The following is a 12,309-nucleotide window of genomic DNA, read 5'->3' as shown; positions in this document are numbered from 1 at the left end:
CTGTCATCAAATCAAACACAGCCACCACAAGGGCCACTGGAGTTTACAGGGAACACAAGACCCTGAGAAAAGGTAAAACCCGCCTCACCAAGAGTCACAGCAAGCCATGACCTCAATGAGAAAGGCCAGCACACGCCTCACAAACACAAAGAAATGCTGCACCTCCATCCCTGAACCCGCCATAAAAAGTGAGTTGAATCAGTTTTCTTCCCCCACCTGGAAGTCAGACCTCCATGAGGACACTTAACTCTGCGAAGCAGAATTTGTCTTAAGGCCTAAGATCATGCAAATGTGCAAAAATGTTCTCAAAGTTTCTAAGAAAAATGAGATGACAGCACAGGATCCCGGGCGTTCCTGCTGTGGCGCAGCGGTTAACGAACCCGGCTGGTACGGGCAAAGCGCTGCAATGGGCAAAGCGGGGAGGCTTTTCTTGTGGTTTTCTCAAAAGCTGCTTACCGCTCAGGGTCCCAGACAGGAGCACGACTAACCTGGGTGATGGAGCCCCGCAGAGAAGGGACGCTCTCCACAGGGAGTTTGCCGGACGGCGTTCCCCGGGTTATGCTGCCCTCCGCAATGGCACCTGTGGAACCTGGATAAAAGCAAAACCATGAGCAAATCACAGCCCTACACCTGCAAAGGGCCAAGCAAAAAGCAACGGCCCTGCTCGAGCACGAAGAGAAGCAAACGGCAGCACAAAAAGAGGAGTTTTACTGGATCGAAATGTACTTCTAACGTAATTGTGCAATTATTAGGAAGGACTACAGAAATGGGAAACCTCCACGTTTTTAAATCATTTTACACAGAAAGCAAGCTTAAATTTGGAACTCAAAAGCCCATCGTTAAAACATACTAATGACTCCCTTTAATGAATTTAGTGGGGACCGACGCTCGCTATTTCTGCCGAAGGGCAGGCACGTTTACCTCTGACCACTCCTTCGTGCTGGGCTCTGACCAGTAAACCCTCAGGCTGTGAGTTCTGGCTTCGGGGAGAAAACTCCTCCTGCTTGATGTAGGGCACAGCAGCTGCGGAGCAAAGCCAGAGAAGGCGAGGGATCAGGCCCGCGTCCCGACGGCCGGGCTGCTCCAGCGCCGAGCCCCGGGCGGGCCTCACTCACCTGGCTTGGCGGCCTCCTGCGGCCGCGGCAGTCCCAGGGAGATGGAGCCCGCCGGGGGCTTCGCTGCCTCTGGGGCGTAGGAGGCCTGATTAGGAGAAGGCAAGTAAGTGCCGGGTGTCCCCTAAAAACAACGTGAAAGGACGAGGATAACACCGCCTTTTCGCAGCGCAGCGTACACACTTGGCTGTCCAAACACCTAACCCTCCCCACCAAGTTAACCGCAGGCATTTGGGAAACAGGACGCTCCTCGTCCCAGGTGAGTAAACGAAAACGGTCTCTTCCGCAGCGGCCATCGTCTGATAACAAGCTGCGGGCCTGCCCGCACGGGAGCGGGCCACTGCCCACGACATCGGGCCCTCGGACGAGGGCCACGGGGCCATGACGGCGACAAACACGGTGGAGAGAGCGCGCCAAAGCTCTCGTCCAGCGAGGCGGCAGCATCCTAGCAGACTCAACCTCCTGACAACTCTTCAGCCTAAGACTCTGTTTATTTATTCGAGAAAGGGGCGGCATGCAGGTGCGCAGAGTGCCACGGGCTCTGCGCCACCCCCGCACCGCCTCACCCACGCGGTTCGACAGCAAGGCTCCATTTTCGCCTGGAAAACCCACAGCCCTCGATCCCAGCAAAAGCCAGGAGCCTGGCCTGGCAGGCACCACAGGGGAACGAGGGGACTTCTCATTCCCAGACACTGTCATCACCAGACCGGTCTGGCGGCTGAGAGACGCCCTGGCAAAGCTGCCTGTATCTGGCCTGACCGCGGCTGGGCGGTGGGGGTGCAGCTCTGTCAAAGCCGTGGACTAACCTCTCCACGGACTGAGGCAGGAGAGAACAGCCCGAGCGAAAAACATGCCAATCAACAACCGAAGACATGTGCACAGGGGCTGGAGAAGCCCCGCGTCTTCCCAGGGGCCTCGGGGACCTTGCAGGCCGGGTGCCGCCAAGGCTGTGCGCCTCCGAGGGGCGACCGGAAAGGCGGCGCGCCCGCGTGCCTGGCCGAGCCCACGGCTCTGGGGCAGCAGCAGCGAGGACCGAGGCCGAGGCCCCCAACCCAGACTGAGCCCTCAGGTGAGACTGGGACGCTCACTGCTTCGTGGCGCGGAACGGCAAGACCGCTCGCGAGGCACACAGAGACGCCAGGGCCCGCGTGTGACACAAGAAATCAGACTTCACAGAAGTAACAGCAACAAAAGGACACAGCAACAACCACCAATCTCAGGGAGAGGGGAGAATCTCATTTCCAGAGTCACCGCATTATGTTTTTTTCAATCGAAAATCACCAGACATGCAAAGAACGAATGACCCACACATCGGGAGGGGAAAAAAGGCAGTGAATCACAACTGCCTCTGGGCTAGAAAAAGACTTTAAATCAGCCACCCCAAGTATGTTCAGAGAACTCAGGGAACCGCACGCGAAGAATTAAGGGAAACGGCGACCGTGCTGATCCGTCCAACAGAGACTCCCAACAGAGAGACCCAGAACCACACAGATGCTCGGGTTGAAAAGGGTAACGACTGCAGCAAAAGAAGCTCTCGGCAAACTACAGACCCCGGGGAGAGCCCGTCGCCCTGACGGGCCCGGAGAGCGCGTGGCTCACACGCCTACGCGGGACGTGCTGAATGCCTCCCTCCCAGCCCGGGCACCACGGAAGGCACAAGCTCTTCACCACTTCCCTAAACACCGTTCTCAAAGTGCCGCCCTCATCGGTTTCAGAAAAGGAAAGAAGGGCACGGCCTAAAGCCCGGAAAGGAAGAAGTCGGACTGTCCTTATCTGCAGATGACACGCACACAAAGACTTAAGAAATCTACCCCCTAAAACCCAAAAGTAAGACCACAAGTCTCTCCTAGAAGCAGTAAGGGAATGCCACAGGAGATAAAGTCCAGATATGAAAATCAACTATTTTTCTATATAGCAGCAAAAACTAGAAAACAAAATTTAAAAAATGATATTTATAAAAACATAAAACATATCAGATATAATCAAGTTAACTGATAATAAATATAATAAAATAGGCACAAAATCTCTACAGTGAAAGTTACAAAACACCGCTAAGAGAAACTCAAGCCCTAAATAAATGGAAAGATGAGCATGTGCATGGGTGAGGCTCCATTTTCTCAGGAATCTACACGTTGAATGAATGCCAACCAGGTCGCAGCAGGTTGCACCGAGGTCCCGCTGGAGAGCACGGGGGACTATACCCAGTCTCTTGGGATGTACGTGATTCAGGAAGACAGTATGAGAAGAGGAATACATTTACAAAGGGCCACTCTGCTGCACAACAGAAACTGACTCAACGCTGTCGATCAACTGTACTTTAATAAAACAACAACAGACTCCCAGAAGGTCCTGGTGTGGCTCAGTGGTAACCGACCTGACTGGTATCCATGAGGAGGTGAGGGTTCGATCCCTGACCTCACTGTGGGCGAAGGATCCAGCACTGCTGTGAGCTGTGGTGTGGGCTGCAGATGCAGCGTGGATCCCGAGTTGCTGAGGCTGTGGTGCAGGTCGGCAGCTGCGGCTCTGATGTGACCCCGAGCCTGGGAACTTCCATGTACCACAGGTGCAGCCCTAAAAAAGAAAAAAAAAAAGAAAAAGGAAAATCCCAGCAGAATTTTTTTGCAGGAATTGACAAACTGATTATATAATTTACATGTAAATACAAAAGACACAGAAGCGCTAAAACCATCTGGAGAAACAGAAGCCCTGCAGGACTAAGACTACATCATCTCAAGACTCACTCTAAAAGCACAGCAATCAAGACTGTGGTGCTGCTAAGAGGGCGGACAAGTGGGCAATGCGACAGAGCAGAGTCAGAAACAGAAGTGAACATGCAGTCAGGTCACTTTGGACAAAGCACGGAAGCAATCAACCAGGAGAGAGAGCAGACTTTTCAGCCAGTCGCTGGGGCTGCAGGGCCACCTGATGGGTAAGGCCCATCCTGGCCTCACACTGTACAGAGACTGGTTCCACGTGAAGCACAGAGCTAAATGTAAACACCCAACTACACAGCTTTTAGAAGAACATCTGGGAGAATATCTCCACAGCCTGGAGGCAGGTAAAGACCTCTTAAAGAGGAGTTCCCGTCGTGGCGCAGCGGTTGGTAACGAATCTGACTGGGAACCATGAGATTTTGGGTTCGGTCCCTGGCCTCGCTCAGTGGGTGAAGGATCCAGCGTTGCCGTGAGCTGAGGTGTAGGTCACAGATGCGGCTCGAATCCCACGTTGCTGTGGCTCTGGCGTAGGCCGGTGGCTACAGCTCTGATTAGACCCCTAGCCTGGGAACCCCCACATGTGGCAGGAAGCGGCCCTCGAAAAGGCAAAAAGACAAAATAAATAAATAAATAAAATGTTCATTAAAAAAAAAGACTTCTTAAAGACATCGATTAATCATGAGAGGGAGAAAAAATTATAGGTAGATGTCATCAGAATTTAAAACTTCTACCCATCAAAACATACAAGCCACAAAGAGGAAAAAAAGGGTGTGTGGGTGGGGGGGGAGAGAGAACTTTCACCCAAGATAATATAAAGAACTTCTGCAACCAAATAATGAAAAGACCCAGTAAAAACAGACAATAAGACTTAAAAACAGTCACTTCACCGTCGGATGTACAAATGGCCACAAAGTCTATGAAAAATGGGCAACATCACGTGTTTATCAGGGACACGCAGACCAAAACCACGATGAAACCACACGCCTCTTACCATGACCACAACACAAAAGGACGACCACAGCACGTGGGGCTCGGACCCTGCTGGTGGCAGCATCAAACTGGAGAGCCACTCTAGAAAACGATAAAGTGACACATACACAGACCCAGACATTCCCTCTCAGGGACTCTGCGAGAGAAATGAAAACACAGGTCTACAAAGAGCGCAGTACAAGAATGCCCGCACCAGCTCTACTCCTTGTAGCCGAAAACGAGGAGCAGTTCAAATTTCCAGCAACAAGAAAACAGGTACGCAAACTGGCATGCTGGCCCAGGGGAGCACTGGTCAGCAGAAAAAGGAAGACAGTCCCGGTGACCCAGCGACCTGGACCGATGCCTAGAAGCTCTACGCCAAGTTAAGGGAGACAGGCCCACGAGCGTGCCCGGCTCGTGACGCCACCGACAGAAGCTCAGGAAAGGCAGCCTAGCCTGTGGGGCAGAAAGCGGCTCGAGGCGGCTTCCGACGGGAAGAGCAGAGCGCCTGGGAAGGGGTGGACAGGCTCCCTGCCTTGGCGGGGCGCTCCCCGGCCATGTACCTGCTCGGCCCTCTGCACCCCAAGGTCAGACCCTGCTCCGAGGAGCCTTTACCTGCGAGATGGAGCCTCCCAGGATAAAGGACGGTTTCTCCGAGGCCACGGCGGTTTTGGACGATGGGATGAGAGGAGGCGGCGGCCGCGTGGGGCGAGTGGTCGGAAGCCGAACCCCTTCGGGGAGATTAGCTATCACTTGATGTGGAGCAGGCTGGAGGACTTGTAAAGGGAAGAAAAACACAATTCAAGAGTCCGTTTCCGCGTGGGTGCCAGCGCGCCCATCTCAACCGCTTCCCAACTTCTCAAGCACAATGAAACCCCGCGTGCGAGACGAAGCCGGGGCGAACGTTGCTGCTTTAAGCGTCTTGCCCCAACTCAGGTCACGAATGGTGCTTGTGAGGCGGAAACACCCAAAGCCCTGTCAAACCACAGCTGTCAAACTGATGCCCGTTTCCAACTATTTCTGCTTAACGTATGCAAATGGCAATCTAGTAATTTCTTCCCTCTCTCCATCACTCTTTGGACCTCACAGTGGAGGTGAGAAATAGGGTGCATCTTAGGAACAGCTGCTGTCACAACCCCAGATAATATCGATATGATGACAGCCAGTTATACGTCCTCTTTGCATCCTGCATAATTCGAGAAACATTTACTGATTCTGACTCTTGCGGACAGTTTTTTTTTGGGGGGGTCTATCTCAAGATCGGCAAAGTACATGTATCTTAAAAGGAAAGGCAGTCGAGGCCACAGCATCCACGTGTGAGCACAAACCCTCCCGTGGCCCGGTGAGTCTCAACTGAATACAACTGAGGAGGAAATGCGGAGAACGGGAACGTGACTCTGAAAGGGCACGGACATGTCCTGGGGGTAAACCCCCCACGGCCAGCCTGAGGCCGCTGGGCAGCAGCCACGGTGCGGGGGGCGCTATCTGCCTGGCGGGACACTAGGGCGGGCTGCACGCACACCGGGCCGTGGCGCGGCGTTACTGCCTTCCCTCGGAGGGAGCCTCCACGGCGGCGCTGCCCTGGCTGCGGGGCTGTGCAGCTGGGCTTCCTGCCCTAGACACGTCTGACCTCAGCGTAAGGCATACAGGCGACTGATTTTCCCACGCAAGTTAAAGTTCTCAAGATAAGGGAAGAACCCCAAATTAGAAGCGTAAGAGCAAGAGGACCGAGCCCACACCGTCCAGGGGCAGATCCGATTACACACTCCGATCACAGTCTAAACCGCGTTGGGGCATCCACCCGCAGAGAGGCTGAGAAACCCTAGAAGCCTAGCTCTGCTGGGTGAGCACCAGAACTGCGACCTAATGAAATCCTTGAAAATCCAGTTACAATTTCTCCCTTCAAAGGACAAGAACTTCTCTTTCCTCTCATTAAGAGAAGCAAATATTCTCACACATGCAATAAGGACCCTCATAACAGGCAAACGTCAGGTCAGCCAGCCATTCTGTGACTTCAAGTATGGCCTTAATTAGAGGCCACAGCTCTGAAGATTTCGACTCTTCTAATCAGCCTGCTGAAGCCCACTGCTTCATACTCAGAGAAATAAATGTCATCGAGAGACGGAAGGAGGATTTCAAAAGATGCAGACAAATTCATTGAAAAAAAAAAGGCTACACAAGCTTAGAAAACTATGGATTTTGGAGTTCCTCTGCAGCTCAGCAGTTTGAGGACCTGGCGCTGTCATTGCAGCAGCTGGGGTCCCTGCTGTGGTGTGGGTTTGATCCCTGGCTCCAGAACTTTCCCATGCCACGGCCAAAAAAAAAAAAAAAAAAAAAACCTATGAATTTTACTGCAACAATGCTAATGAAAATTACTTTGCATAACTTACGTCCACATTAAGCACAAGAAAAAAACTAAGCATTTCAAAGGCACATGAGACATGCAGTTATATTAAGACTTAAAAATAAGATACACATATATAAAATAAGTGAAATTGACATAACTTTGGAAAATCAGAAACGCACACAGAAGAAAGTAAGAATAATCCATAACCCACATCAGCTTAATCTGTGGCACTCTGACGTCTGCCAGAACAAATTTCCATTCTTTTTTTCACTCTTTTGCTTACCTGTCTTATCCATTAATTCTTCTAGAAAAATCTAAATTTAAAATCATTTTGAGTACTTCCTCCCCAAAGTATCAATGGAATTTTCACTGGACATGCATTAAATTTACAGATACAAGAGGACTCCTGAGTGTTCTAGTTAAGGACCTAGATGTTTTTCATAATTTCACGAAACCGTTTGTAGGTATTTCGTACTTTGTGGTGAGGGAAACCATCTTTTTACTGTATGTGATCGTATATATATTGATATACACTGAGTAATGCAGATACACAAGAAAGATGTGGACTTCTGTCTATCAGTGTTTTCCTGAGAAAGTTCATAAACTTTCCTCTCAGCTCTAATAACTTCTCAGTTAATTCTTGTGGGCTTTCTAGGTGAATAACCTACCCCGTGAATAGTAACTCGCCTCTCCCCTCAAAGAGCTGACCTCCTTTTGGGCTCCTTTCCCGGACTGCACTGTGGCAGGGACGGTGGACACCGTGCAGACCCCGTCTAAAGAGAAGGGCTCCAGCATTTCAGCGTTAAGTGGAAAAAAGCGCGTGGCCGGTTTCAAACAGTCATCAGCCCGAAGCCTGAGAAGCTCTTTGGTTTACTGAGATACTCCAACAGCCAGAGAGGACAGTCATGTCAGCTAACGGGAAGCCGTGCCACGGGAAGAGCACCGTGCATCGCAGCAGGTGCCTCGTCCAGCCCTCGGGACTGGCAGGATCGTACTCGCCGTCTGACAGAGGAGGAAGCGGAAGCTCAAAAGAAGCCCAGCTGATGGCCCGACCACGGCCGAGAGCAGTGTGACTCCTGGCCCTGGGCTCGACACCTCAACGCAGCGTCTCCCCGAGCCCCAGGGGTCGACGTTTCCGACGCCTCTGGGGTGACCGGCGGCGCGCTCCTCGCTCCTCCTTGGCCGGATCAGCGTGATCACTGAGCACCCGCGTCCTCACACTGTGCGGACTCACGAAACAGACTGACTTCAAAGGAAAGCACGTCTCCCCTTCCTAGAGGAGACGCGGAAAGTTAACTCGACAGTGAGTGTGCTCTAAGGTTAGCGTCTGAGGTTTTTACCACTTCCAGTAAGTCTGCAGAAAAATACACTTTGTCCTAAGTGTTAAAGACGGACATTCGGATGGTTCTAGACACAGCGATTTAAATTGTGTACGCAGCTGAAAAAAGAAATAAAAGCAACAAAATAAACTAGACTGAGTTTCACAGAAGCATCAATTCCCTTTTTGTTTTTGCTTTTATTTTTTGGGGCCACACCTGCCCTACAGCCCAGGGTAGGGGTCGAATCCGAGCTGCAGCTGCCGACCTGCGCCACAGCCATGGCAACGCCAGATCCAAGTCACATGTGCAACTTACAGCACAGCTCGTGGCAACACCGGATCCTTAACCCACTGAGCAAGGCCAGGGATCGAACCTGCATCCTCACGGATTCTACTTGGGTTTGTAACCTGCAGAGCCACAACAGGACCTCTCTCAATTCCTATTCTGATTGGATATATATTTTTTTAAACCTGCCTTAGAATTTCACTTCTAACTCTATCTTGACATGTATAACTTTGAGTTCTTTCCCTGCAGAAAAATGGCTGCCAACTAAAGCAGGAGTCAACTTGAGTAAATGTTACGAGGAAACTCTGAGGGTTTTTTTTTCAAGCTTTTCTACAAATGGAAAGGCTTTAAGCCACTTAAAGGGGCATATTTATAATATCCTCGGTCCCACTGACATGAAGAGAAGGGGAACACAATCTAACAGGTGCTGCCTGCTACTTTCTAAACGAGCCCATGAAGGCAAAGGCCAAACCATGGTCCTAACTCAGTTGGACTAGTCCAGTTTGGTGATGGCTTATAATCCTTATCCTCACTGTACTTAACACTCTATGATGCTGCACTGGAAACACTGTATCAAACATTCTACACACCAGCAAGTTAACTGCAAATACATACATGCATTTAGGAGAAAGCCTTTAACTGAATTCTAGGAGAGCTATAAATCCAGAAAAGCCCTGGGCACATGTTAAATAAACGTGCAGTGATGAACATACTAGCCAGATGAGCTAAAACAAAACTTAACCTTAGGATAAAATGTAATCAACCAACTCAGTTTGTAGAGAGTCACCTTCAAACAAAGGTTTTTAACAAATACTGTGGTGTTATACGGATCAAACATATCACAGTCTGGTTTTAAAGCCAGGGTATTATGATTAAAAATAAAGATGCCATTCAGATCCACACCACGTGGATTAATGCGGCAGACCACAGGGAAATGCAGTTCACAGTTTGGAGCCTCAGAATTGAGGGCTCTGGCTCCCAAATACAACCCATTCCACAAAGGAGATAAAGAAAAGAAACTGAAGGCCTTATAACTACACAATATAGACATATAAGAATGATCCAGGTATTATCAACTGAGTAACACTGAGCTTCAGCATGAGTTCAGCAAATACCTTTCTTTCTTTTTCCTCTGCTGCACCTGCAGCATGTAGAAATTCCCCAGCCAGGGACTGAACTTGTCCCACAGCAACGACCTGAGCCACTGCAGTGACACCACCAGATCCTTAACCTGCTGTGCCACAAGTGAACTCCATCAAATACCTTTTGAATGTCATTCTTTTCTGTTTTAATTCTGCCTCACAAAACTTATTCTAAGTAACTTATGTAAAGAATAGATAAACAGACATTTAAATTATCCTATAATTTATGGTTCTCATAATGACAGATCCTCTCATAATTGGAATGCTTAAAGGACAATCACTTCTGCTAAATCCATTTATATCTATTTCATTTAATTCATTCCTTTAACATGTAATTCCTGAGTACCTACTGTAACAATTACTGAGTCAGGGATTAAACATTCTCTAGATGCAATATACTACAAGCCCAAAAGTTAACAACGTTTTTTTCCAACCTTCATTCAAGAAATATTCGTGTAGCATCTACTGTACTCAGACCTGGTGGGTATTAGTAACTCCGGTTCACTTTTTATAGAATTAAGATTTATACTGAAAACACTCCCAACCTTATATTTAAAACTCTCGAGGTTCCACGTGTCATGTAACTAGTAACTCACTACTGGAGTGATGGGGGAGGGAGCCAGCAGGTCAGTTAAGTACCACGGTTCCTGTTCTCGGCATCTATTAAATAGCCCTCGAAATGCATGGCATTCTAGAGCTGACAGCTCTTACATCTACACAAGGTTCTGCAAAGAGTCTTCTGACTCATCACCAAGAAAACAAAGCCACAATCAAGGAAGGCCTTCACAGTCTTACACTCTGGGCACATGGTACCAGACAGTCCTAAGTTAACTATTAACCAGCACGCATGTGCCATTTTCTAACCACGCCAGAAGAATTTACTGAAACTTGGAAATCACCTTTCTTCTTTCTTAAAAAGAAACTTCTTGAGTACACAAAACTCAAATCTGTCACTTGGGGTAACAACAGGGACACGCAATGAAAACAGCACCTTCAGGGCCTCTATGGTACCACACATGTACTAACATGAGAATGCCACATACTGTGTTACATACAAAATCATGCTGTGTTCTATACCACGAAACGACACTGAATGCTCCCTCCTTCTTATGGGGTGTAATCCCCACAAGACAGGGATTTAGCTGGATTAGACAGCTGGCCATATTGTCTGCACTTGGGGGCTGAGAAAGGTCAGGTGGCTTGCCCACGGGGCACACAACTGGTAAATGCCAGGGTGTGGGGTAGCTCAAGGTCTGATGGGCTAAATGCCACGTGACGTTGTCCCCCATCCTATCAGAGACTTAGAGCATGACCCTGTCATGCAGGTGACGTGCTTGGAGAACCGGGTAACTGTCCCCGACTCTGAAAATTCAGAGGAATGTAGCATAAAGCACGGCTTTTATACAGTGATCTCGCTCAGATGAACATCAGACGATTCACTTGAACAAGAGGTCTACGGAAACTGTCACTGCCAGCCTTTAATAGTCACTAATACTGGCACTTCTTAAGAGTGGGCCTGAGGTCAATGGAAAGGAATTTTGTCGTTCGGGATAAGAGCCATAAATCAAGTTAAAAGCACTATGGACACTACTTTTGTTTTTGGCCACACCCGCGGCACGCGGAAGTTCCCGAGCCCGGGATTAAACCCACGCCACAGCAGTGACCAAAGTTCCTGCGGTGACAACACCGGATCCTTAACCCACTGCGCCACCAGGAAACTCCAGGACACTGCTTTTATTTATTATTTTTTTAGGGCTGAACCCACAGCATGTGGAGGTTCCCAGGCTAGGGGTCCAATCGGAGCTAGAGCCGCCAGCCTACACCACAGCCACAGCAACACCCGATGCGAGCCGCGTCTGTGACCTACACCACAGCTCACGGCAACACCTGATCCTTAACCCCCTGAGCGGGGCCAGGAATGGAACCCGCAACCTCACGGACACTGGTCAGATTGGTTACCCCTGAGCCACGGCGGGAACACCCCAGGACACGCCTTTTAAACACAGCTTTGTTTTCCGTCAAGAAGGTCCTTTGTGGTGAGAGCTCTACCCACCTTCCCACTCCCTGCCGGGACTCTTGGAGGCCCCACAGGGGCTGGTGGAACCTCTGCACTCCAGGTCTATCTGCTCTTGTCTCTGCCGCTGTTCCTCGAGGAGTGCCGACTCATGCATGGCTTTGATGTGTCGCTGGTAGAGGGCATAGCCGCTCACTGGAGTTCCGACTGGTATGTTACACGGGGTGCAGGAAACCTACAGGAAGGAAGAAACCCTGAACCCACCAATGACCAACAAAACAGTAAGCACCGCTGTTGTCAACAGCGCAAGTGTCTGTGACATGACCGGCTGAAGTGGTGTTATCTGCTCTGTTTTGTTTTTAGGGCCACACCCACAGCATGTGGAGGTTCCCAGGCTAAGGTCCAAT

General features: G+C 49.8%; 1 protein-coding gene across 1 annotated transcript in view; it reads right to left on the bottom strand.

The window, feature by feature from the left end:
• NCOR1 (nuclear receptor corepressor 1) overlaps positions 1-12,309 on the bottom strand; it is a 135,697-nt gene that overhangs the window by 26,733 nt on the left and 96,655 nt on the right. Inside the window, 5 exon segments of the mRNA XM_021066291.1 lie at positions 489-589; positions 922-1,023; positions 1,116-1,236; positions 5,411-5,571; positions 11,942-12,137. Of these exon segments, the coding sequence (XP_020921950.1) occupies positions 489-589; positions 922-1,023; positions 1,116-1,236; positions 5,411-5,571; positions 11,942-12,137 (681 nt within the window).

This window comes from Sus scrofa, chromosome 12 (assembly GCF_000003025.6).
Source record: "Sus scrofa isolate TJ Tabasco breed Duroc chromosome 12, Sscrofa11.1, whole genome shotgun sequence".
Taxonomy (NCBI): Eukaryota; Metazoa; Chordata; class Mammalia; order Artiodactyla; family Suidae; genus Sus; species Sus scrofa.
The sequence above is the reverse complement of the archived record's forward strand: the minus strand, read 5'-3'. Positions and strand labels throughout refer to the sequence as shown.